At 42.9% G+C, this 27,929-nt stretch overlaps 1 protein-coding gene across 6 annotated transcripts; it reads left to right on the plus strand.

Annotated features, from left to right (window-relative positions):
• Nucleotides 1-25,713, plus strand: trak1a (trafficking protein, kinesin binding 1a). Of its 6 annotated transcripts, XM_031873777.1 has the most exons (16): nt 6,128-7,599; nt 10,487-10,563; nt 11,787-11,903; nt 12,179-12,279; nt 12,521-12,629; nt 13,050-13,128; nt 13,272-13,402; nt 13,574-13,648; nt 13,995-14,132; nt 14,213-14,289; nt 14,438-14,677; nt 15,029-15,357; nt 17,680-18,141; nt 20,048-20,150; nt 20,586-20,685; nt 21,783-21,868. In XM_031873777.1, exons 1-15 carry the CDS (start codon nt 7,392-7,394, stop codon nt 20,656-20,658), a joined length of 2,319 nt encoding a protein of 772 aa, XP_031729637.1. In that variant the 5' UTR covers nt 6,128-7,391; the 3' UTR covers nt 20,659-20,685; nt 21,783-21,868. The 6 variants fall into 6 exon arrangements, with proteins under 6 accessions (XP_031729634.1, XP_031729632.1, XP_031729633.1 ...); XM_031873774.1 differs by lacking the exons at nt 6,128-7,599; nt 20,586-20,685 and adding an exon at nt 1-205 and having other exon boundaries at nt 21,783-25,713; XM_031873772.1 differs by lacking the exons at nt 6,128-7,599; nt 20,586-20,685 and adding an exon at nt 226-2,672 and having other exon boundaries at nt 21,783-25,713.
• Nucleotides 25,714-27,929: the final 2,216 nt, after the last annotated feature.

Below are 27,929 nucleotides of genomic sequence, written 5' to 3' on the forward strand. Positions count from 1 at the left end.
CTCTGTGCAGATGTGTGTAACAGTACTGATTTGCCGGAGCTCGAGATCATCAGCTTATTGGAGGAACAGCTGCCCGTCTACAAGCTGAGGGCCGACACCATCTTCGGCTACGAGCAAGATGATTGGTTGCACACGCCACTGGTGGACCCCAACTCTTCCCTCGACCTGACGACTGAACAGATAGAAGAGACCCTCAAATACTTCTGTAAGTTCATCACATAATGCAGATGTAGATGCTTTGGTGGAAAAATACAGTGTCCAACTTTATTCTTAAAATGATGAGGATTGTTGATGTAAGAATTACATTTTGTGGTTCCGCAATAGACAAAGACGACTCGTCTTAGTAATCAGAGAGAGAGGGGGGGGGCATCTTCCCATCAGTGTTGGCGTGACAGCTGACCATGGTTAGCACAACAAACAAACTCTGTCTCACTCTCTGTCGGTTGATGTTTTGCTTTCTCTTGCACTCAGCCCTTGTGTTGTGTATTTATGCACGAGTCTGCTCTCGTCTTGTCAAACTAAGAGCGGCCTTGTAATCGACGGCCACACCAGCTGTAACACGCACGCACGCACGCACGCTCGCACGCACGCTCGCACACACACCAAATTGAAAGCAAAGAAACGCACATGAAACACGTGCACACGACAGACCAAGGGAATGTAAAGTGTTTTGTTTTTTTTCACAATCACTAATTCAGTTAACTAATTCACATGTACTTGTTAAAGTGACTCGGGGTAAAACAACGTCTAAAAATAGATCAAACGTCTCATAAATAGGCTTAACTGAGAACTGTAGCTTCACCTTGTTGCCCCATGCAGACACGGTCACTTTGGCCTTGACATTTACAGCCAATGACGAAGTCATGTTGCATAAGAAACAGTATAAGGTATTCTGCAAGGGGTGTTTTGCTAAATATGCAATATAGGTTTTTGTGCTTTACTATCCACCGTTTCCTTCACATATTTTTCACTCGGTTATCCTTGTCCTGGAGACATGTTGCTTCTCATTATGACCTCAAAAAGATGGCCGGGTATCAACATCCTAAGGGCCGTGAAGGAGGACGGATGGGTCATATTCGTTTCATCTTGGTCATAAAGCTGTGTTTCACTGAAGTCTGGGGATATTTTCTCTCCACATACAGTACAGTAGGTGATAGTATTCATGTATGTATGTATTTATTTAACTACTTGTGTTTACCTGGAGCTTCTATTGGTTAAAATTGTGTTACACCATTATGAATAAACATGGTGATGTGCGCACTGGTACATCATGGTTGTTTTACTTGATTAAGTATGTAAGCCTAGCTATCGTGACAACAATATGAAAAATTACATCTATATTTATATGGATAATATTTTTTCTTATAGTATTATTTCATCTTTTTTGTTGTAGCAACTGCAAACTTACCCCAAAAAGTGGCCATGGAATTTGATATTTTAAATACATCTTCGTGAGACTGTCTTTAGCCTGATAGCTGTTGGTTGTGGCCTTCTGTTAGCACCTTCAAGCTGGTTGACTTTAAATTGTGCTCACATTGTCATTGAAATGGATGGCATTTTGTCCTGATAACTCATCATTGTTCTCCCATGCACTCTGCATGTACTCATTTTGCCTCTCTCCAACTAAAAGGACCAATCCTTGAATGCCGGTTGTGTTCATTCATTTTGGGTTAGCCACGTCACCTCTGCCAACACCGCACTGCTTTCCTGCTAACTGCTTTTACATGCTATGCTGCTCAGGCCTTGGGAGTCTGAGCCTGTTACTATAGCAACCTCACAGAAGGACACAGTGGAGGAGAGGAGGGGGCGGGAGCAAGCTAGTGATACCACTACCCCTTGATTGGCTGGAGGCATCCTCTAAACCCCGCCCACCCCACTGAGTCATGATCATCATCACTTCTGCTGCAAAACCCGTGACTGCTGCTGCTCGCTCTCTCTCACTCTCTGTATCTCCGTGTTTATCGAGTCATTGTTGGAGATGCAGCGATCCATGTGTAGAGCTAGTGATGTCACTGAGCAAGGCATGTTGCAAGAGAGAAGACGACTGTCATAGTATGACCTCAGGAAAGACTCGGCCAGAGGACGGACTGACCGGAAGCTGTAAATGGATGGAGACATGAGGGGAAAGAATCTGGCACATTTGCTGAAGCTTTGGAGTGACTGAGGAAAGGAAAGAAGACAGATAAAGATGGCAGATTCCTACTGACACATTTGCTGAAAGGCGATAAGGGATAATGTTTTTTTCCTTCTGACAATGGATGACGCAAGTAACGGTGCTGTGGGATGACACGCAGAAATGGCACCAGCATCACAACAAATATGGAGCATAATACACTGACAGTTTGCAGTTAATGAGTGTGGGGCAGAAGGGACATATGATGAGAACGGGCAGATTGTCACTAATCATGACTGTGTGCCAGCTGGCAACTGCTAAGCATGCTGGGACGGAAGAAGCGGACACTGACTAACGGACAGCACTAGTAACTAGTAAGACCCATGCTGGGACATTGTTTTTGCCAAAGATGTTTCACCTAAGTATGCTGGGACACTGCAAACGATACAGCTGTCCGTCAGAGCAGTGAGGATGAACAGACGAGGCCAGACCAGAGGTCAGAGGTTTGTCAAGGCAGACTACTACGAGCTGGACTGGTACTATGAGGAGTGTACTGATGGTAAGACGAAAGTCTGCTACAGTTTTATGCAGTGACATCTAGCTCTTGAAGAGTTGACTCTAACTACTAACGACACTGATGTTACTGGCTATGAATGGTAAGAGGTCGATTTCATATATACTAAAGTGATTTCTGTTGGTTAGTTGAACTCGGTTGTGGGCATTGTGTGAGATAAAGAAATGCATAGAACAGTGATGGCTTTGGTGTAACCGCCGTGGTGTACTGTAACCATCCAGCGACGGTACCAAAATACACAAGCTGTCTAGAAACTACACGAACACGAGTGAGCTGTCTGCTGGTCCGGCCTATTCGATCCTGAGCTCTACTTGCGTGTAAATACGTTTGTAATCACAGTTCATAGATATAAGAAGTGCTTTGATAATGCTGTGTTTGATAACCAGCTAACCGGCTTTATAATGTGTCCTCTGCTGACACACGGACTGAGGTTTAAGTAGAGAGAGGGGTGTTAGTAGGATTAAGCTGGATTTGTTCATATTAAAGAAGCTTGGTGAATATATAGACATTTATCCCCCGAACATAATAGAAAAAAGTGGGTTTTCGTTTACTTCAACACAAAAAGAATTAAGTACATTATTAATGTACTTCAACTAAACCCCTAGTGGAGCCATCTTTAACTGATTTCTTTCAACCCAGAGAACGTGACCTTGTGGACTGGCATTCACATCACAAGAACAAAAACCAAGACGGATGTTTCAGTAAGACACAGCAGCCTTAAAGCTGCAGCTACAGCAGGCAGCGGCTGCTGGATACAGTAGGTGTTGTAACATGTGATGTGTGGCAGCTGAGTCAGAGTGGCTTCTATAAAAGGCCCACAGAGTAGCTTATAGGACGAGCTGTGGGTGTAAGTGTAGGCAGTGGAAGTAAGGTGGGTTGGTTGGGATTCCTCTTTGTGAATCGGTATCAGAGGGCTGTTGGTGCTAATGTCAGCTAGCTCCTGATGAGGAAGTCACCGGTGGCCAAAACAGTTTATAATGAGGATATAGGCAGCTAGTAGACTGTCTCAGTGAGTGAGTGGCTGAGTGAAAGGAAGCAAAGTTTTTCGAGAGAAAGTTAAAGCAGTGAAATCCTTTTATTAGGATTCGGGGCTGGCGAAAACTAAATAAGTTTAAAAAAACAAAACAAAAAAAACTAATTAAAAAATACATATAGCAAGACGATAATGAAGAAAGGATGGCTGCAAATCTGTAAAATTGCCCATTCATTTTAGAATTTGGCACAGTGATGTGCATTTATGTAACGTAGCCCAGCTTCTTACGACAGTGTTGCAATCTTGCAGCAGTATGTAACCTGTGTGGATAACGCAGCTACAGATTGATACACACACACACGTACAGTAAAGACATGAGGAGACTGATGGTCCCGGTTCATGTGACATGTGTGACTAACAGCAGGTTATAGAACTGATTGGTTGGTGACCAGCCTGTTGGCTCTGGCTCTTCCTCCCTCCTCCCTCCCTCCCTCTGTATCTTTCTATCGTTGTCTCTCCCCCCCTTGTCCTGTAAAGAAGCTTGCGTATAATCCATGTCCTAATGTGCTCTGTAATCCATTTCACTCACTACAGCTACAACCTGCATAATTATTATCCATTCGGACGCGGGTGCATTTTTGTGAATTTGATAGCAGTACATTGAGGTTATCTGTGCATTTAATGTGAAGGTTTGATGGATTAAGGGAGAGAGTGATCCATTAGTTGTTATGTGCAGTATGTTATGCATGTTACAGGGATTCTCTGTAGAGATTCTTACATAACAGTTTGAGGCGGCCCAGCACCTCCCCCATGTCAGCTGTGCAGCTTAAACATCTGCAATATTATTTATCCGTGGCATCTAACTCAGGTTTGATTTTTATTTTTTTACAACTGGGCTTGATGCTGAAATAAACAAATGAGCGTACAGTTTTTTTGATAAATCTTCTTGTGGAGGCAGAAATAGAAAGCAGCTGGTTTGGTGTTATTCTGAGATGTGCAAGGGAGGGATGTGGAAGTAGGTTGGCTTATATTTAGCCCAATGATTTGCATGCTGCTCTAAGAAACCCTTGTCGATGGCAGCCTGCCAAATATTCTTTGGCACTTCTAGCAGCCTTCAAAACAAAAGGTTGGATGGAGGGCGACCAGGGCGGAGGGCGAGGGCTGAGAAAGAGGGCACGCTATCCCTCCACTGGGGATGCGACGGGATGGAGGGATAATTATAGGAAACGAGAATGAAGCTGGGAGACAAAGCACGGATTGTTGTGTCGGCATTTAATTTGGTTTTAGAAACCACTGAAAACGAATTGTTTGTTTCCATGTCTATATAGATAAAAGCTTTGAACTTGAAATTGTTTCCCTTCTATCCCGCAAGTTTGCTAAGAGTCGAAACTATGGAAGCGCATTGGATTCCCAAAAGAAAATCCGGATCTCGTACCTATGATACAGTTTCTCAAAATATGCGTTTTTTTCTTGTGATTACGAGATAGTAACTCAAAAGATGAGGCGATTCATTACTTTTTTTTTTTTTTATTGCAGTGCGCTTTTGTACCAAACTTATCAATATAAAAACTATTTGATTTTGGAAGTTTTGTTTTACTCAGAAATGACCTGCTTTATTTTAGAAACTCAGTGTTGAACTCTGTCAGCAAGTAAGACTATTATAAGAGGCTTGAAGGACACAAACAGAGATTGTTGTAGCAAGGTGGATTTCTTGATTTCGACAGGTTTATATATGCAGCAGTCTAAAATTGTGTAAATTTGCTGTTCAAATTAGTAATTTTCTTCCAAATCACTGTACAAAGCATGAGACTTCACAAACAAATGAGACGGAAAGCGGGAGAGTGTATGAAAAGGATAACGGAAAAACAAGTGGGAGTGTAAAAAGTGAATGTGACCAGAAAAGCAACGGGAGAGGGAAAACACAGCCCAAAAGTACTGAGCGCTGTTTGTCCGGGTCTCCTTTGTTGCCTGCAGCATTGCATCCATAGGACCATTGAGTGGAGTTACTCAAGCATGCAGGACAGTACTGACCTGGCATCAGTTTACTCAACCAATTACAGCAATTATAACAGTTGAGCAGTGACTAATGAGCAGAAAAGCGGGGCTGCTTTGATGCGTCCATATTTATCTACGAAGGGTCGGATCTTCTGGGTCATACGAGCTCTGCTCACATGAACATGTGACATTGACATGCGGTATATACAGTTATTCTCCACTTGTCTTTATGAATGTGAAAAGAAAAGTGTGGAACATATGATTGTAAAATATGGTAGTCATGTCTCAACGATAGTAACATTCATTACAGTTTATTAAAATGTGCATGGACCAGCACGCAGGACGACCGAATGATTCTAACGATAAGATAAAGGTTAGAATCTGGAAAGTTTCGGTCATCAAGCCACAAGGAAGTCTCTCAAACTGAATGATTCAGTTAATCATTCAGTTTGAGAGACTTCCTTGTTCCTTCTTTAGTTAATTTAACTGGAATAACAAACTAAATATGCTGCAGATTCAAAATACGTGTTGGTATTTTTTAAAACTCTTACAAAGACTTTACTAATGGACCCACACTTTTGCCAGTATGGAGGCAGGCTTGTAGAGACAGGTTTGAAGTTTGGCAATGGACTCATCCTTTTTTCATCCATTTTCCATAAACCCTTATTGAAGATGCTGCATAGTCACAGTTGAAAGTAGCAGTCTTTTTTCAGGGCAGTAGTTTGAAATTGATCTTGCTATTTTAATGCTTCACATTATATCCTTGCAAAGAACAATTGGGAGTTTTATAATGACTCCACAGTTTGGCGCATGTAAAAACATGTATTGAAAATCCTTTTTATTAATTTAATCGATTGCCACCCTTCCAGCCCAAATGAAGCTGGCTATCCCATGAATCACACCTGATCTTACAGGTCAGAGGTTTGACATTCACATATAAAGGTTTCACTGCGACTGGCACGCCCTGGTAACAGGTGCTGGTCTATTATCGTTTGCTCAGCCCCATTGTTGCCATAGTGGCTGAACAGGACTGTACCAAGTTAGTTTCACTCGAGGGGGGTTGTAAAAGGAATTGCTTTCTTTTGGAGTCGAAGCCTACCTGAGAAACAGGTGTCTCTCTCAGCGCTGATTTGCTCCTGTTGGTGCCAGCCTGAACCATTTCCAAGTGGAAAAAGTTGAAAAGTATTGAAAGGTTAAGGATTACAGATAAATAAATATTACAGATTATTATTTAAATGCTCTCATGTGCTGTGTTAAATCTATTTTAACCTAGTTTTATGATGGACAGCCTCCTCTTTACAGTGTGTGTCTGTGTCCACCCCCCTGTCTGTGGTAAAGTAGAGTAGGCCATCCACTGACCAATCCCAGAGGAGATGGGGAGGAGTCAGGTTATCTGGTTGTCTCACAGAGCTACCTCAAGGGACAACTGATACACAAACTTGTAGAAACTCCATCAGCAGACATCATTTGTTACTTGACAGATGCACAGACTTTGCCACTCATCTACAATGGAGTATTTTGAGAGACATACTACACTACACACACCTATTGTCCTCTTGGGAACAAACACTTTGTTAGATGTGTACTTTCACATCTAGGCACACACTGATTAGGTATTGATTCATAGATTAAATCACACACACACACCCACAAATGCACACAGCCAAAGTAGGAGCCATGGTGTTGCTTCTGCAGGCGTTGTGGTTTAGAGGTTAGCCTTAGTGCCAGAGTGGAGGATGGCACTGCTCACAGCTGCCGAGGACGAGCTGGATTACTCCAACCAGCCAGAGGAGGACGAGGAATATGTTTGTCTACCCACTCATGATAGCACGGAGCAGGAAGAAGAAGAAGAGTATGTTGGTGTTCCCTCTCATGGAAGCACAGAGCAGCAGCAGCAGGAGGAGGAAGAAGAGATGGATGAAGAGCAACAGGTTTTGTGGGAAGGTAGACTTCTTTGTAATCGCGGGCATCATCTCTGTTGCAATCTTCTTCTTGGTTCTCGCTAGTCTGAGTGTGCCAGCAGGCTCGGTGTATCTCGGTCTTCATTGTTTTGTTCTGAAGGGGTTTTATTGGATACCCCGTGAAACCCTTTAACGGGTACTTTGTCTCATGTGGACTGTGGCTTTATCCTACAGGTGCAGTCTCTAATGTTAGTGTTTGTCTCAGCACAGCATGGTCCGGTTACCTGCTAATTTGACATGCTCAAATATGGGCTTGGCCCTTTATCCCAGCTGTCACATCAGCATTTTAATATTTGTTTAAGAATACACAAAGCTACCTACCTGATATGTAGTTCTTTAGCTTGTATTTAATCACTTTGGGATTTTGTTAAGGGTTGAGTAACTATTCAGAATTTTTCACAGAGAGACATAGGTTGATGATGACACAGAAGAACGAGCATTTTGAGAGACGTGTACGTAAACAGTATGGTTTCATGCAGGTACTGGGGGGGCTCTGCAGGGATCTGGTTAGCTGTTAGCATTTAATACAAAATAAGCATGAATATAAGAGATATTCTGCTCAAAAAGCAACCATGATTGGTCACTTTGTAGTAGTTTTATAACGTATTTGGATCAGTACATGAGACACTGAGGTTACTGTGGCATAAAGAAGTTTTTATAGTGGCAGCTAAGATGAATTTCAACCCGGGTCCAATAAGGAAATGATACTGGATGATGCATACTTACATAATTTTACATTTTTCCAGACGTCTGGCTCCATCAGCCCGCCTGCTGCAACACAGACAGAAAACCAGATAATAGGTCCTTGTTGAGCTTTAACTTCTTTTCAACTCAGAACTCTCAGTCACCAAACATACAGTGTCTATAAAGGTAAATCTATATATAGTCTTTTTTTTAACATGATGCCTGTTGTGATCTAGATTGGTAGTGGTGAATAAGACATAACATTGAACTTCTCTCCTTTATGAGAGAGAGAGAGAGAGAGAGAGAGAGAGAGAGACTTGAGTTACGTGCTCTCCGTATAAAAAGACATCCAGATCACATTCCAATATTAAGTTGCACTTCCTTTTATGTTATCCAGCTTACAGTTCCCTTCTCTGACCTCCGTCTTCGCCTTTTCCCTCACCACCTATTTATGACTTAAAGTGGCCGAGGATCATAGCCGTGTTCTCCTTAAACCTGTTTCCCTGCTTAACTGTCAGCCTGCAAACCATCTTTTCACAGCAACAAGTAGAAGCGAAGCCAAATGTCCACTGTCATTATCAAGGCTCTCTATTGGCTCACAAGCTTCCGATTGTTATTTTCAGTTGTACCCATTTATTGATCAGACTTGGGTGGAGTGTTACCATGGTAATAAACCAGCATGTTGTTCTATAGAACACACACACACACACACACACACACACACACACACACACACACACACACACACAGAGAGAGAGAGAGACAGTATGACAGGTAAACAGGCTGCACCCTGTGCTATCAAGTTGGGTTTTTTTCACATTGGTATGCTTTCCGCTTATCACCAAGCTGGTTTGTTCCCCCGGTAACAATATGTGCCACAACAACTCACCTGGCAGAGAAGGTTATGTGATTTATTTATTTTTGTTTGCATGATCATGACTCTGTATCATGACCAAAATACTTGCAACACGAAAGCTTTTTGGTGCTATTAAGCAAATGCCGGCATGCTAACATGCTAATCTAAGATGGTGAACATTACACTTGCTTAAAAGAATTGATTAACTAAAGCACAGCCAACGGAGGCCTAGAGTCCAGCAGCCTGGCGGTACACTGCCTGGCGATGTATGAGGATATGAAAATATGCTGTTTGCATTGGCTAACTCTGTTTTGCATTGTGGGAGGCCAGCATGTCTCTTTTACAGCTCTGTTTTGTATGAGCCTGATATGACAATGGCCCTTCTAAACTGGAGTATTATTATATTATTTCTGTGGAACTGAGATAGTTAAATTGCTGTATCATATTATCTCGCTGTGTCTCCTAGTACTGTATGACACATCATGCAATGTTGGACATTACACCTCCTGACGGCGCAGCAACAAACACCTCCTCTCTCCAACTGAGAGTGTTAGAAGTGACTAACAGGGCTGTTCAAAAGTAAACCTGCTCATAGTCTAATATATCCCCACCCTGTCACTTTATCTACATGCAACTTCAGAACAACTCGAACCCAATGGGCAACACATTTTCAAATGAACCAATGAAACTAGTCGCTCTCGAGGAGCAGAGAAAATAGTTGTTTTAAATGGAATGCTTCAAATGGATGAGTTAGCCCCAGACTGAGGCTCTTACAGTTGCATGTGATGTATTCTTGTTAATCATTTAACAATCTTGTCTGGATTGTTAAGTGATTGATTTAAAGTCCGAGCTTTGTACAAGGATTGAGTTGATAATGAAGGTGTGCAGTGCTGGGAGTGGTTCTTCGCATTGACCACTGTGTCTGCACTCAGTAACTTGATAATCTTATATAATCTTGAGTTAAATTAAGTACTAGTTGACAAACTATTGCACTCCTCAATATCAATGAGGGTAGAGTAAGTATTGGAAACACCTCTTTTTACCGCGACACAATTTAACAGCACCATTAAGTTTCTCAACATCTCGAGCATGTTATATATATTCAGTCACTTACAGTAAAAAAAAAAACCTCTATTACAGTTTTAAACACTGTAAAGGAGACCTGAAATTGCTGCCATGCTACCTGGGATGAATGCTATAAGATCACAAATTGAATACATTGTTTACTATTTACTACTGTTTTTTTAATGAGTGAATTGACTGCTCAATAATCTACTTTGGGGTTTTTTGCATTAAGACCTCTTCTTTCTGTCTCTTTGTGTGCACGCAGTACTGTGTGCTGACAGAGTGGGCCAGATGACGAAGACCTACAGTGACATTGATGCCGTCACTCGACTGTTGGAGGAGGTAAGATCACGTTGAGTTAGATCAGTTAATGTAAAAAACAAAAACACAAAGGATTACAGTATATGCAGACTGAAGCACTTTGGTCAAATGTTACGGTGTGGGCTGATCACAGGTTTCTCTATGAGGTTCATGGCAAAGGAGGTTTGATGGAACCACATCATAAAACCAGCTGCCGGCAGTCGATATTCAAATCTAGGTGATCCACATCAGCTGGTGAGAAGCTCAGTCGGCTTTCTCTGTGTAAATAAAAGCTGTGAAAATAGAATGGTGTCATTGTGAAATGACCCATGAAATTCAACAGCCAGCCCGCCATCCAACTATTGACTAAACATGGCATTCAAAGATGTCACACCATCAACAAACTGTTTTCACCCTGTGAGAGATCGCCGACCTCTATTTCTGTGAGAAGTTAACTTCCTTTGGTTGACGGTGCATTAATAGCCACTATTCAGAGTTTAGTTACACTAAGTTGAACATCCTGATCTAAATAGGTGTGGACTTTGCACGCAGCACTTGAAGGTTGGCATAATTGTTATTGATTGCACCAAGACGTACAGAAAAACAGGAGCGCCTGGCAGTCATTTGTACAGATTCATAACAAGCTTTTAATTACAGTAGTTCAGTGTTGGGAGTGTTCTGCTGCTGCGGTGGGTTTGCACTTATGAGAGATCTGTGCTGCTGTGAACAATAGGAGGTTGAGGTATCAAGTGTTCTTGTTTAAATACACCCCGATTGTCCTTGAGTAACATGTGGACATTATGCAGTGTTCCTGTCACCCTCTGTTTTTTCCTTCATTCCACCTTTTCCCACCTTGTTGAGGTGTTATTGTTCACGTTTTACACTTGCTTTGCTCCTTCAAATACGTTACTCCTCGATGACACATTTACAATGCCGTCGTTTTAAAGGAATACTTTGGCATTTTGGAAACCCCACTTATTCACTTTCTTGCAGCGAGTAAGATGAAAAGATCGATAATACACTCGTATATGTAAATTCTAAATATGTAACGAGGGCCAGCAGCCAGTTAGCTTAGCGTAAAGACTGGAGACGGGGAAAACTGCTCGCACGGCTCCAAAGATAAGAGTGTTATCAGTCCTCTTATCTAACGCATGGCAAGAATAGGCATATTTTCCTAAAACGTGAAATTATTTGTTTAATATCTTATAAGTTATGTTTTCAACCGCTTTGCCGTGAGCGCACTAAACAAAACTTTCTCGTTGCAGAAAGAGCGCGACTTGGAGTTGGCAGCTCGCATCGGACAGTCGCTGCTGAAGAAAAACAAAGCTCTCAGTGCGAGGAACGAGCTGCTGGAGGAGCAAGTAGAGCACATGCGAGAGGAGGTACACAGCGTGTGTGTGTGTGTGTGTGTGTGTGTGTGTGTGTGTGTGTGTGTGTGTGTGTGTGTGTGTGTGTGTGTGTGTGTGTGTGTGTGTGTACAGTTTTTGGGAAATCTCTAAGTATATAGGCCGTTGTCATTTTTATAGCTCCTTACAGGTAGTTAGGCATGTCTTAGAACATGCTAAATCAATGTAATGTCCTCCATGGGTTCTGGAGTCGTGGCCATCTCTTTCTTTACTTTAACTCATTTTGTCTCCTTCAATGTTTCCACATATAGGTGTCTCAGTTGCGTCACGACTTGTCCATGAAAGATGAGCTGTTACAGTTCTATACCAGCGCTGCTGAGGAAAGTGAGGGGGAGTCTACCACCTCCACACCGTGAGTCTCCCTTCATTCACCTCCTCTCTCTCTCGCTAAAAAATAGAACGTAGTGCTAAAAAATAGAACGTAGTGCTAAAAAATTGGAAATTAAGTGTTCTTGTGTGGAAAAATAGCAATAAAATGTGACAGAGGCCTTTACCACAACTGAATAAAATGGGCATTTCACACCGTTTTATAGCAGGATGATTGACTGACCTGCTGATTCACATGTTTCCCTCTCGTGTGTGTGTGTTTTCAGTGTGCGTCCCAGTGAAAACAATGTGTCAACTCCCATTTCTTTCCCCCTGGACTCCTTGCAGAAGAAACTCAAAGATCTGGAGGATGAAAATAAATCATTACGAACTGAGGTACACGCACACACTTACACATAAGCTCCTGCAAACACGAAGAAACACCTTCTCTGCTTTGTTTGAACGATAAGTCTTTGTATTGCATTACTTATTGAAGTACAATTGTATTTAAATATTGTTTCCAAAAATGATGAGACCCCATGTAATAAATTCAAACCACCAATAATGATCATGAAATTCTTATTGTTCACATTTGTTTGTTTATTTATGTGTGACAGTGCACATTAAATCAAACAGACTTCAGTTCAGTTAATGTTGTTGATGTTGATTAGTTTGTTGGCAGAAACACTGTTTGTTTAATTAGTGTCTTACAGTTGAAGCGTGACCTTCTGGATATCTTTTAGGAGAGAGTTGTGTATTGGGGTGATTAATAATGACCACAGTATTGATTATTATTGTCTGTTTTGTTTTCTTCAGGCCAGTCATTTGGAGACAGAAACTATCTCTTATGAGGAGAAAGAGCTGCAACTTGTCAATGACTGTGTCAAAGAACTACGTGAGTATTGGACTGACTGAAGTCATAGTATGCTCAATACTACATTTGTCAACTACCATGTCTCTCTCTCTAAAGACAGTGAGGCAGTAAAGAGCCATTTTTATTGCAGATTCTCACTTTTGATTATTCTTTTGATGTTTCAGGTGATGCCAACCTGCAGATGTCCTCTCTGGCTGAAGAGCTTGCCAGGAAGACTGAGGACGCCTCCAGACAGCAGGAGGAGATCACACACCTCCTCTCCCAGATAGTAGACCTCCAGAAGAAGGCCAAGATGGTAGAAAACCCCCCCGACGTATCTCATCCTGATAATGTCAAATATCAGCTCTTATGGATATGTTACATTAGTTATTTATAATTTGTCTTAACAATGCCTGTGTACAATGCAATGAAGCAGAGCTTAAACTACAGTGTTTTTCATATCCTATTTCGTCTTTGGTTTTTGCAGTATGCCGTGGAGAACGAGGAGCTGACTCAGCACTTAGGTGCAGCCAAAGACGCCCAGCGACAGCTCACTGCTGAAGTAAGGCAATCCACAACCCGCTGACTACCTGCACTAATAAAGCACTACCTGTCTAATCTGATACGACACGATCATTAAAAGCCCATTTCAAGTCCTGTTGCGTGGTCCAATGTGCAAACTAGAATATATTCAAGACAAAGCTGGTCAACCGAGTCATCGCTTACGTCACTTAAATGTCAGTTCTAAGTGATTTCTTTGAATTTTGAATCAAGACATAAAAGTAATTAGATGCATGTACGTAAGTTATACCAAACAGGACTACACATGCATGTTGTGCATACATATCTTTTTTCTCTACATTTCTCCCCATGTCATCGCTCTCGATCTGTCTTTCCCCTTCCTCCAGTTGCAAGAGTTACAAGATAAGTATGCAGAGTGCATGGAGATGCTTCATGAGGCTCAGGAGGAGCTGAAGAACCTCAGAAATAAAACTCTACCGCTCAGCACAACGAGGCGTTTCCATTCTCTGGGTCTGTTCCCAATGGTGAGCTTATTTTCACTAACCAGCCTGTCAGTATCTCCATGGCCACAGCTGCTACAACATCATTTCACCTGCTTCTCCAGGACTCTCTGGCGGCAGAAATAGAGGGCACCATGAGGAAGGAACTTCAGATGGATGTTCCAGACGTAGAAGAGCAGAGGTACATGCAGTTAAGAGCCTGGCTCACCCTAAAAGGAAAACATAGATAAAGGGTTGTTAATGATGAACTTCACAGTGAAATGTTCAGTGTTGATATATGAGGACCATCAAGTCAATAAATCTGTATATATGTGATCATGTTTCTCCAGACTGCAACCTAAGCGAGTGTTCCAGACCGTGAAAAACCTGAACCTGATGCGTCAGCAGCGTTCATCGCTAGCCCCCTCCCCCCTCAACATCCCAGGCTCCAATCGGACATCATGCCTCACCTCGGGGCTCTCCAGCAGGGTGGGCACGCCGCACTCCGACTCCATATATGGTAGCGACACGGGAAGCGGGATCATCCTGGACAACAGGACTAGCAGTATCCTGGAGAGTCGAGACGATGGGTACGGACGGATGGACTCTGCAGCGCACATTTGAGATGTTCAGTTCTGTCTTTGCCATTACTTTCCAGTTTTTTCCTCATCGTCTCCAATAACTAAGGGGACACCACTCACTATAGTTCTTGTATTTCTGTGTCTTTTGGTAACCTTGGTGTTTGTTAGTGTTTCAATTGTTTGTGTTAGGATTTCTGTCTGTTTGGTGCCTAGTAACTCTTGCCTAAGGTTTTTGGTTTCAGTCATTAGCTCCTGCTTTTTTATTGTTATCTTACACAACAATGAGTAACTGAGATTTTTCCAAATAACAAAACAAAGAGAGACTGAAGCCAATCAATGTCAACTATGTCCCCTCCCCAGGTCAGAGGACTCTAACAAGCGGCCCCCTGGTACTCCGGGGACCCCCGGCAGCAGGGACCTGGAGGCAGCCCTGCGGCGTCTGTCCCTCCGCCGCGACAACTACCTCTCAGAGAAACGCTTCTTCGACGATGAGAGGGAGAGAAAGCTGGCGTATCTGGCCAAAGAGGAAGAAAAGGGAGGTGAGGGGAGCAGTGGAGGCCCGGGCACACCGGCGGAGAGCCTGCTGTCGCTGTGTTCGCATCCCTCCTTCGGAAGCGTGTGGTCGGGGTACTCCATGTCAGCCAGATCCTACCTGCCCGATAAGCTGCAAATTGTAAAGCCGCTAGAAGGTGATTATTCCTCTCAGAGACACAAGTCTTCTATTTCTGCACATCATGCCAAAGAGAGTCTGAATCAGAATGACTTGCACAACGACAATGAACATTTTCAGAACTCTCAACAGAATGAAAACCAGAGCGTGGCACAAAATTCAAATAGTGAATTTCTAAACACTCCCCAAAGTCCCACTCTGATGAGTCAGACCCAAGCCCCTAAGGACCAGCAGCAGAATCAATATCTGATTTTTCATCAGCGCAGTCAGTCCAAAATCTTTCTGAGTGCCTCACGGGACCCTAAGACCCTGCAGACGAGCTCCAGCTTGTCGGAGCTGAGCAGCCCGCCAAGCTCGCGGCCTCCCCTCAGAGCTCCGCTGGCTTTAGTCACAGGCCTGCTGGAGGTGGTGGAAGAACAGGAAGGCAGTTTAAATCTCCAGCACTCTTTTTACTTCAGACACACACGGCCACGCTGCTGGTTTGAAGTATAGACTTGTACAGACAGCCCGCTTTGTGCTGCTGATTTGAAGCATACAGTTTGTCAAAAAGCCATTAACACCGCCTAACAATTTACACATAGTTTTGTGCTGGATATGTTTTTCAAAGTAGACTTGAATGTTTGTTTTTCTTGTATTTAAGAAATTCAACAGTCATGGAAATGTATACCACAAAAGGATCTCTCTCGATCTATCGATCGATCGATCGATAGATAATCCCTTTTTATTGACATATACACATACATGAAATTTGACCTCTGCATTTGACCCATCCCTGTATATAAGGAGCAATATATATATAGTATAATCTGCTGCAATGTCAGCGCAAATTATGAGAGCACTGAATGTTCCCAGTTTTACATTTATCCCAAACGCATCACAAAAGGTGAGCACTTTACACCGTTTTTCTTTTTGTTTGTTTTGCAGTGACTGATTCAGTATGTGGTACTTTAAATGGCACATTTGTTTTTCAACACAGTTTTCTTACACCTTGTTTTTTTAAAATAGAGTTCTTTATTATCCAATGATTAATTATAGCAATACTGTATTGGTTGTGGAGTTTGTAGAGTTTAACTGTTGATATATTTGTGTCATTATTTAGTTTGGGACTGAGTATTTAAGAAACTATTTTCTCTCCATATCCTAACATCGTTGGGTTGGCCAAAAAAAGCAACGTCTGCCTGAAACCTGAAGATATATTTTTGTACATGTGCAATTACTAGTCTACGAAGCGTGACTTTAAAAAACAAACTACTAAAGGACAGAAATTGTGAAAAACTGCCATCGCAAAGGTATTTTCTGTTTTGTGGCACCACCTAGTGTTCATACTCAGTGACAACACTTAAGGCATGGTGGGAAAGAAAATATGCGGAAGTGTTTGATTCCAAGTCTAATGATGGTTGGTTAAGATGTGAGAAATAATCTAGAAACTTTCTTTTCCTTTCACCTAAGATTATGACAAAATGAATAGTTTTGACATTATTCTCATTGTATGAGCCTTTAATGAAGAGAAACCAATCCACAGATTTGTTTTGCTACATTACTGCTATACTACTGTATGTACTGTCCAGCCCTTTCACTCCTCTCTTGTTCGCCTTTTCTTTTCCTCGTTTAGGTTTTGTCTTGTCTTTTTCACTTTACTTCATTTTCTGTTCAACTTGTCTGTTTTCTTTATTGATGATTTCTTAAATAAAATCTTACTCATTTTCTTACCTTCCCTTTTCTCTCATCCTTTTTGTGTTAGTCTTATGAGTTCGTGTACTGACGTCTCTCAAAGGACCCTCATGTATCACGAGAAAACAACCATTCATTCGACTTGAAATGAGACCAATTTACTAGGTGCAGTTTGCTTAATGAATACAAAGACATTGCCTTCTGTGGCATTCACGGTCACTGCAATACTGCATATGTGACTGTGTGTGTGCGTGCGCTCTATCTGCTTGCCCTTGTATGTGTGTATATATAGTATGTTTGCCAGTAAACGACTGGAGCATATTTTGGTCTATTTTTTTTTTTTTTTTACACATTCAAACATATAAATGAACAGAAATGTCAATGTCTACCTACAGTATAGTACTATTTTTTTTTTTACAGCATTTGACACCAATAAAATGTCAAGTTCATAGCAGTTAGCTGAAACATGGTTCAGTGAAGCAGGCCTGTGACTGAGTACAGCTGTGGTCTCCCTTCCTCAAATCTTGCAAAAGCCCCCTTGAGAAGGCAGTCAGCTATTTGGTGGACCGACCAATTGTATACCAATACCAACTTTTAGATATCATTTAACCTACAGTAAGATAAGTTTTTCTCTGACCCTTTTTTTTTCTTTTTTTTTTTTTTCCCCTAGGCTCTGCTACTCTCCATGCATGGCAGCAGTTGGCTCAGCCCCACATGGGCGCTCTGCTGGATCATCGGCCCGGTGTGGTCACGAAGGGCTTCCGCACTTTAGAACACGAGCAGGAGCAAGAAGAACCTTGGCACCTGGACCAACCGGAGGAGGACGAAGTTTCGTGCGACTCATTCACCGGCTTGTCGGGAGGGAGCTCTGCTCCCATGGATCCGCCTCGCTCTACCTCTTCTCCGTCCGCCTGCTGCAACAAAAACAAAGACGTCGATGACGATAGCCAAATAGAAACAATGCAAGGCAACATGTGCAGGGCAAGAGAAGCGATTCTAGCAAAAGATGGACATGTTGCAAATGTACCTCTTTCCTTCTCTTGCCTCTCCCCTTCTTCTCCTCCTCCTCTCCCCTCTTCTTCCGAGATGAACGGGCACGTGGACCTCAAGGAGCTCCAGGACCGTATGCCTGGTGAGGGAGCACTTAGCTGAGGTCACTGCACTGCATCCGTCTACCCTTGTAACCCTGGAGCATTGGGGATAAAGGGGGAGGGAGGGTGAAGAGGAGGGGTTGGAGGGTGAGGGATTGGGGAAAGCATTCACTGGACATCTCACAACCCCAATGTGACGTCCCTTCCTGCACGATCACGCTCATGTGCACACACCTGCACATCCACCCATCCTACCGGCAGCCCGTGTGTGTGCAGCCATCGAACCCCATCAAAACAGAGTACATGGTTTTTGTTTTTTTTGTTCATTCATTTACTTCAGCTTACATCTTCATAGTCTTCCTACTCAGTTCACGCCTTCTTTCGCTGCCACACTTTGCTTTATTTCAACCAATCAAACTTATTTTCCAATCGTCCACCTTAGCTTTCCTCTTCAAAACGTCTACAACTTTATGGTGTTTTAAGATTCTAAATAATAATCTCAATCTCCTGCAATCGTAACCTGCGGTACACAAGTTTTTCATGTTTTGGTGTAATTTATTCAAATTTGATTGAGAAAATATTACCTATATAGTAATTCACTTCTTCTAGCACCAGTTAACCCCAGTTTACCACACAAACGCAGGCACACAGAAATATCATGGCTTGGGTCCAGAATGTGGGCACGTACGTGTATATCAGGTGTTATTAGTGCAGCTGTCCGAGTCGCATGAACACATGACGCCCATAGCTGGTTAATATTGGACTTGACTTGTACGGTCACCTTCGTCTACACATATGATTTATTTATGGATTGCAGACATTTAAAAAAACAAAAACACTCATTCCCTACATGGTCCCAAGCTGCTAAGAGATAAAATACAAGACATATCAAATTAAATGATAAAAATCTTGAAATACAAGGACAATTTGATGGCTGAAGTAAGTCACTGACATTGTCATCTAGAGGCCCTATTCGGTTTTAGCAGCTGTATGTGTAACAGAAGGCTGTTCCACAACATGACGCCAGTGTTTCTAGCAATATTATTTACTCGAGGCACATAACATGAATGCACAGTGAGCAATGCTGAGCAAGTATCATTGTTATCTATGAACACAAGTATTGAGGCATATTCTACCCTGAGCTGTACTGGCAGCAGTCTTACTCTTCTAAAATCATCATTACCTGATCACACATTGTTCTCGTCTGAACATACAATACAGTCAGCCCTATAAGGGGTCTTTATAATTAAAGACCCCTTTTAGGTCTGACCTTATCTTACCCACAATATTTAGTGAAGAAAATAAAAAAACAATAGCTGAATGGTGTCCATGTATTTAAAAAAGAATAGTACTGACAGTAACCGTCAGCTTCACTGCCTTGCTATTCTATCTACCTGTGGTGGGCTTTTTATTTTACTGCATCTGTATTTCTTCAGTATGTTATTGCTTATTAATCATCCTCCCATCTATTTACTTGGTACAATACAAACTGAGTAAATAGATGGGAGGAGGTCATGCCAGATGCTTAGACGATAGAAATATTAAATTTTTGCCTTGAGCAAGTAGTGATGCTCTTATTTCATGAAAAAATACAGTACAAGTTCAAGCTTCCGCAGTTGGAGTTTGCAAATTCAAGGTAATTAGTATGAAATTCCTGCTTGCATGAACGGGATGGCTACAGCAGTCATTGTGAGCAACAGAATATAACAAATGGTAAAATGCCTCCCTCTGGGTGCCCACAACGCACACCCCATCGTCACGTCACTGTCTCAGAAATTAGGGAGCTAATGTATGCTGGTGCTTTAGCTTGGGGCTCATACTGCAATTCTGGTCTATTTTCGTCTCCGCTTTGTGTACAGTGTTTTAGCAGCGTTGCTTGGTACCTCTTGTCTCAGCACTAACAGCCTTGGCATCTGTTCTGTTCTCCTCCTCTCTTCTCTCCTTTAGTTCATTTCCCAGGCAAGAGTATGTCCAACACCAGCTCCACATACACCTTCACCACCTGCAGGATTCTCCACCCTTCTGACCAGCGGACCTCTGTGTCCCCAAGGTAAACATCTTCAATACCAGAGTACTTTTGTATTACTGCTGTACTGTATTCAGCTTTAAAATGGCTGCAATATTGCGTAGTCCATGGTTTGTACAAATGAGTTTAGTGTTCTCGTATTATGAACAATTTGAGTAATTTTCCTACCTGTATTCTATTTTTGCATATAAGTTTTTTTTCCAAATGGCACATTAAGGAGAGAGAGAACTGCTTCTATATCCACTGTAAACATTGGAAGCCTTTACATAGAAAATGAATGACAACTTACTGTCGTAACGGCTCCCCACTGTGTTCTGTAAATCAAGCCGCTTCTCAGCCAAGGAGCAAATCCCCCTCTTGTTCCCCTCCAATAGATTTTGAGGCAGGGCTACTTTGATGCCAGAGCACCTGGCTGACTTCATGCTCTCTGTGTCCCTGCCGTCTGATTGGCCTTGGCAGGTCATGTGATGAGGAAGATGAAGTGGAGTTGTACCATGTGGTTGTCATGGCCGGAGTAGAGCCGACCCATTGAGTGCATCCACTGGGGGGGTGCACATGGGTGAGGCAATGCATGGGAGTGCGTTCCTAAAGACTGTGGGTGTGTGTGCGGGTGTGTAAACCAGAATAACATCAGCAATCTGCCCCAAATCCCCAAATAGTCGCATCACTTTCAACATGTCCCTACCTAACAATAGAGCTTCTGACACAGTGCTATGACTCCAATCACTGATCAAATCTAACTCTGTTGAGATGTGAGCATGGACGCTCATTCTTGCTGTATATGGTGAACATCATCTGATCTAATTTGACCACATCTAGCATGGTGATCATGTGACTTTAATCTGGTCCTAACAAGATGTACGTGGGTGGATATTGTAACCCCTGTCTGAATTCAAAGCTGGCCCCTGGCAATCCAATGTCAGGGATTCAGCATCTACAACAAGCAATACTACACTTTAAGACCCGAGCTGGTGCACCCAAAACACAGGACCCACTGTGGGTGAGGACCCAGGACCAGAGACTTAACTCACCCCTGAAGCGGATAACAGCAGCCGTCTGAACACCAGACCCAAAACTGTTCACAGCACTGGGTGGGGAAAGATGATTGGCATCAGGCACCAATGGTCTACTTTGAATCAAGAGAGGGGTCAAGAGATCCTTCATGTATATGACCACATGACCCAAAAAAAGGTCACGTGACTGCACCTGACTCAGCTGGATCAAGTGATTGTTTTTTGCATTAATGCGCTCTTATATTTGACTTACTGTGTGGTAAATAGTCTGTTTGTAAATGTGTCTGTAAGCCTTGATGCTCCTGAATGGGGTTGCCATTTAAGAAATGTTATTTATCACCAAATTTGCCCCATGGTCAGTGATAAATAACATATTTTAAATGATAACTAAGTGATTTTATGCAGACATGGATGAGGCCCAAACGTCCCAAATAGGAGACAGGTTTGATTCCTGCATGGCTATGTTCAAGGTTGTCGATAAATGGTCTTAATTGTCACTAAAAGCCAAGTAAGAGGACTTGATAACTCATGTCTACTCATTTCTGTTTCTCCTGCTCCATTCACACCCGATGCCCCCTGTTTTTCCGCTACTTCCTCCCTCTCTCTCATCCCGCTTCTCCTCCCCTCACTCTTCCACCTCCAGCTCAGCTCTAGCCTCTTGTCAGAGCAGCGCTTGCATCGGCACCCCTACCCCCACCTGCTCTCCTGTTCCCTTCTCTTCCCCGCCCACACCGTCGTACACCCCCTGCTGCACCCCACGCCGCCTCTCCCTCTCCCTCTCACTGGCGGAGTCCTCCACCAACCTCAGGGACTCCACCAAGACCACCAGCACTTCCCTGGGCCTGGTGCGCCTCCTGCTGGAGCACGGGATTTCTGCCTCGGTGTACGATCCTCGCAGCTGGGACCGAGGGTTGGATGCCAGCGGAGCTTCGACACCCGTGGGAGGAGCGCAGGCGCAGCGGAGTGTCGGCATACCGGAGGAGACTGAACACAGGCGATTGGTGAAACGGCCAGACACCCTCCTCCTCCAGCCCTCCATCCCCCCGAACTCCCCTCGTTCCAAATCGGCCTCTTCTACCACCAACCGCCCAGTTTTTCAGTTCAGCCCTTCCGCTGATGACCCGCCATTTTATGACACCTTCCTCGCCTCTAAGCCAGCTCGAACTATTCTGAGGGAAGTGCTCGGGGAGGCGGAGAGGGAGCAAACGGATGACGACGGCCAAACGGAGAAGCTGAACCTGCGGCTTGTGGACAAACTGAAACGCTTCCGCACCCTCTCCTCTCGTGCCGGTTCTGTTTCATCTGGGAGTACTCTCTTGGCCCCCTTTGGCACTTCCGGACTGGGGAACAGTGCACTGGGTGGGGGGCTTCCAGGTTTGAATGCAGGGCTCAGGAGGAATCGAAGCTATCCTGCCATGGTCGGGGCTAGTATGGCTATGAAAGACCCGGGAGGCCCCCCCAGCACAGAGATAGTCATACCGCATACGATGCAAACCCCACATACCCAACACACAGTGCACACACAGGAAATGGACAAAGTGCAATCAAATCACACACTGGCCTGTATACCACAGACACTATGTGAACTGGAAACGGTCACACCAGAGTTAAAACAGAGACGCACCCGGCCAAGCGACGGACTGTGGCATTTAACAAGCAATGACCAACACAGCGATGATGAAGCTGGGACATAACGGGAGATATCCAGTGTATTAGCTCATATTACAACACACTGCAACTCACGTTTTACAGTACCATACACATACAGCATTACACATGTGCAAACATAACATTTTTCAAAACCAAATACCCTTATGACTATATAGACATCCTTCAGCTATCCACAGACCAAACAGCTAGAGTGATGAACAGCAGTGCAGTCCACCTACAGACTCAACTAAACCAAGTCCGCTCTCCTAACCAGTCCAGTCCCCAGTAGTGGTTGACATTGTTACACTGTTTTATACTCGTATGCTGTCAGACCAAACTAATGATGATGGAGTATGTTGCTTTCCTCTGTGCCCATTGTAATTGTGTATTGCATATGCAATATGCTGTGTCATACATAGTTTAATATTAATGGCCCAATCTGGTGGAAGTACTGCAGAGCTTTCCCACAACACTTTTCTGTCTCATTTTCCTTCTCAACCTGAATAATGCACTTTAAAATACAAAAACAATATATGCATTTAATGTACTGTGCTGACCCAAATGATGCAAGGTGACAGTTCATTGCTTCAGACAAAGGTTGTTTGTCGCCTTCATGTCGCTTTCATAGCAAGTTTCTGCCGTGGCACTGCAACACAAAAAGCCCATCAGACCATCATAACCAACACATCTATAAAACGGGTTGACGGCAGAAAAAAGGTATTTTTCATTTTGGTCTTTTTAATTAAGGACCAGAGTGCAGGATTTAGTTGAATCTATTGGCAGAAATGGAATATCATTTTCAATCTACAACCACACCGCAAGATGGCACTAAATCCTACAGCCCTTTAAATATTTGACACTTGTGAAAACTTTGTCAGAGTGAAGCAAGTGACTGTTTTATGCGTCATGTCACCTCAGTGTTGGAGCTGAGACTAAGGATGGAGAGACTAATGTCAAAGCTAACCAGGAAGACAACAAAAGAGAGATACAGTCATAGTTAAGAGGGCTGCTAGTCTATTACCGGAGCCTAAATGTAAGGGTCGGCTTATATATTTATTTTTTTCATACTGTACTGTATTTTTATTTAAATGTGGCAACACATTCAAACATGGTTAGTTTTCCTACCTTTTTAATTTCAAAGTGCAAAATATTGTCACCTTATATTCGGGCCACTGGTATGTTTACGTCCTTAATTGCTCCGGAGTTAAATGGAATTGTCACATGCAGTAGCATTGGCCCTAGAGATTATTTTCTACCAGCAACTCTTTTTTTTTTTTTTTTTTTTCTCTCCTCTCTGCATGTAATATGTATTAGAATCCAGATTGGGACTTTAATGTGCGATCTCACTGTGACTCACTGTTCCTATGTGCCTATTAACAGCCAACATACTGTATCTCATTGGAGTATGGGTTTGCATTTGTATTATTTGATTAGTTAGTCATTTTAATGCAGTAGAGAGTGCATGAGAACAACTGTGCAGATCAATGTATTTGCATCTGAACCTGCTGAAGGTCCCCACATATTCTCATTTCTATTTGTTTTTGTCTCCTACGGAGTTTGGGTGAAGCATCCCCTTCAGTTAAAATCCACAGGTACATGTAGCATATGAACGGTGATGCAGAACAGGTCCAGCTACACAGACGCCCGTTAAAACACTGTGACTACAGACAGCAAGAGGCCCGACCGGCACAAAACACTAAACTTGTTTTGACAGATTCGCTTTTTAAACCTGGATCACATCCATCGCATACATACTGACCGCATACAATTTATTTTGTCGAAATCAAACAAGCTTGTGGGTGGAGGAAAAAAAGCAATGTTAATCATGATGGAAATGTGTATGTTTCTGAATGTAACTGTAAAAAGGAGTAACTTGAAATATCCAAATGTTGGTTTTAAGAGCGAGAGACTGAGCTTTCATCACAGTTTTGTTGCTGAAGGAAGGTTTTTGGGATCTCTGACCCACTGACCCACTCTCGGGAACACCCCAGACATCTAGCACACTTTATGTAAATCTTACTCGGCTATATTTGAAAAGAGAGCATCACTGTTAAGATCGATCCCTTGCACCCTCATGCTGATCATGTAGGTGTCCGTTAGAGTCTGAAGTCGGACACTGGGACTGGGTGACTGCTTGTCCGACTGACAGTGAATGAATGGACAAAATGGCCGGCTCTGATGCCGGCAGTGATCTATTGAAGTCCTTAATGATTAAGGGATTGAACTAGTCCACGATATTGAGTGGGAGATTAATAATCATTAAATATATTTATTAAATATTTGGGTTATTAGAAGCACACATACAACTGAATGTCCATTGTAGATGTTTGAGTGAAGGGACCTTTGCAGATTGTATTTATGTTTTTAACAGTCGCACTGACATTTTGAATCATATTTCATTGGACAGTTTATGTTCTGGTTAAATGATAAATATTTCTCCGGCGCTAGTAGCTACACAGATATTTCCAAAGGGTACAGTTAGATGTACACGCCAACAGTACATTGATGCTGCCATAATGGTTGCACATTTGGGGTGAGAAACAATTTATACCAAGTTCTAAGACTGAAATGAGGAGTTGTGTGCGTTTGTGCTTGCTTTTCTGTGTCAAACTGAATCATCTGAATGTAAGTTATTACAAACAGCACTCCTGCTGTAGGGCCATACACATGTGTACAGTATGTTGATTTATTTTCAGTTTGTGTTAACCTCAAAGGGGGAACTGTTATTACATTGTAATGTATGCAACACATATAGTCATGCTAACTTTTTCTTTTTTTAAAGATGAACTGTAACGGTCGAACAAAAATACAGGGAATTAAGTTGTTTATTTTCAGTAAAGAGGGAAAGAAACTTTTCTGTTCAGGGACTGAAGTGTTTTGTTCTACAGAACAGACCGCACCGTCAATAAATATGAATACATTAACAATGACTTGTTTGCCTCATTCAGCATGGAATAATGTAGTCATTAAATGTCAACTTTGACAGGATGTGAATGTTTAGCCGTTCAAGAACCAGAGATATGACTTCTCTACTTCTCCATTCACAGCACTGGCTCCCTGGTAGAGCCCGCATTCAAATATGCAGTGCAGTAAAGCCATTGCCGGAACCTTACACTTCGACATGACTATTGCACAACTTTGCCTCTGCAACTCGTACTCCTTTTGGTAGAAATAAGCAGAAACACCTATCAAAGAGTGGAAAAACGTCACAGCTTAAAAGGCACACTGGTCCACTGACACTCACTGCTTCGTAGACTCGTCTGCAAATAACACCAAGGTCCCGTAAACACATTAACAATAATTAAAAGCTGAGAAAGTGCTGTTTGATCTGTGATACATCTGCCTGTTAATTGAAGTACAAGTTGGTATCGCGCCTGTGTGCATTTAGACTGAACCCATCATAACCTACTGGGTCAGTGCAGGTAGTGATTACACCGCGGAGCCCTTTCACTTTCAACTTTTGCGGCTCTAGTGCTTTCAGTTCCAGCGTTATTCCACCGGGAGGCAGTGTGTCTCAGAGAGCAGCACTGGCAGCTGGTGTAAACACAGACCACGGCCAACTCTAAGCCAGGAAAAGTAAAGCGAGGAAGCTCTGAAAGATTAAGGAACGCACCCAATGTTGGTCTACCAAACCCATTTGTCTCAGAATGGAGCTCAGCAAGTCTTTCTCTGAGGCTTCTCCTCCATCCCGTCTTTCCTACAACTGCACCACCACTCTTTCTCTTCACTTCCAAACTAATGTTGGTGTTGCAACAGAAGTGGGTTATTCTTTTGCAGGTTGATATTGATATTATATTTGTGTGTATGTTATCGTTTTGGTGAACCAGATGGAGGCAGAAAATCTGACTGAACATTTGAACTGTTAAAAAAAAACAAAAAACGATTATTATTTCTTCTTCTTTGATAAACTAATTCCGAACCATAAATTGTAAAAGCAGAGAAACAGAGATGACAGAGAGCCACTCAGCCAGTCCACTCACTTTCTGAATAGAGGGATGGAAAATGAAGAGAGGGGACAGATGGACAGAGGCAGCACTGGATGCTTACGGAATGGTTTTTGATGCTTAGTGGAGGACTAGCAGGTGTGTGTGGTCCCACAGGGGAAATGAAAACATTCTGCAGAGTTGAGTCAGTCGGGACAGAAAAGTAAAGACAAGCAGGAAGAATGAAATGATGGAGGAGAGGAAACACTTTTTTTTTTCTGGCATGTCTCGGTCAGCTTGTCTAGTGAAGTTGTTCGTCTGTGCAGATTAATATTTGGGCGGTCCGTTACATCTCGTCATCTGTGGAGGAAGGTGATCAGATGGAGCAACAAGAACGCAGCAGACAATCAGATTAACGCTGCGCCCGGTCCGTGCGGATCATTGTTGCAGCAAAATGTCTAAAAGAAAAACAAAACAACTCTTACGTAAGACAAAATAACTGCATCTTAACATTAACATACATCTGAGTCATAGAAGCCGTCTTTCCCTCGTAGGCCTACAGACGTGTCCCCAGATAACGTAAGCCTGGATCTCCACTGGGCTCTTGCACTTTACTAACTCTGCTGTTCGTGCTTCAAAGCCTAAGACTACTCAAGAGACTCTTAGGCACGGAGTAATTAACAGCAGCCGGGAGAGAAGGGCCACTTCAGCAACAGGATGTGTGATCATGCCCTCAAGAGGTGAGGCATGCTGGGCTGCAGAGCCAACATCCTTCGGCAAAGACCCCCTTCACACGAGGAGACCAACAGGAGGGCTTTTCGGCTTGTGCAGTCGACTCACATGCTGCCAGCATTTGGTAGCTGACTATGAAAGCTGAATATTTGTTCGACAAAGCCTATCTTTTGTGATATTAATTAGCTCATGGGTTATTTCTGTGGAAAAGACACCATCATTCAGGATCCTCTGTTCCTCACAAATGAAGATACCGGAGACAATAAATCCGACAAGAGCTATGAAACCATGTTGTAGGAAGAAACTCACTGGATCCAAAGGCTCCACGGCTGCACACGTTACTTTTATGATCCCCGGCTTTTTATAGCAGCAGGTCAATGTTTTCACTTGTCCTAAAAAATATCTCAACTACTTAACTCTGCAACCACAAGGTTTGACATCTGTGGATGGACTGCCAACATTCAGACATTCATGTTCTCCACATG

The sequence above is a fragment of the Anarrhichthys ocellatus genome, unplaced genomic scaffold, assembly GCF_004355925.1.
Source record: "Anarrhichthys ocellatus isolate YVR2014 unplaced genomic scaffold, GSC_Weel_1.0 scaffold74, whole genome shotgun sequence".
Taxonomy (NCBI): Eukaryota; Metazoa; Chordata; class Actinopteri; order Perciformes; family Anarhichadidae; genus Anarrhichthys; species Anarrhichthys ocellatus.

What these genes read in the sequence shown, in the direction of transcription:
- trak1a (XM_031873771.1), top strand. Translation starts at nt 7,392, where the DNA reads ATGGCACTGCTCACAGCTGCCGAGGACGAGCTGGATTACTCCAACCAG. An exon ending in TAGAGCACATGCGAGAGGAG is followed by an intron (nt 11,904 to 12,178) that starts GTACACAGCGTG and finishes TTCCACATATAG; the next exon opens with GTGTCTCAGTTGCGTCACGA. An exon ending in CGGACCTCTGTGTCCCCAAG is followed by an intron (nt 20,151 to 21,782) that starts GTAAACATCTTC and finishes TTCCACCTCCAG; the next exon opens with CTCAGCTCTAGCCTCTTGTC.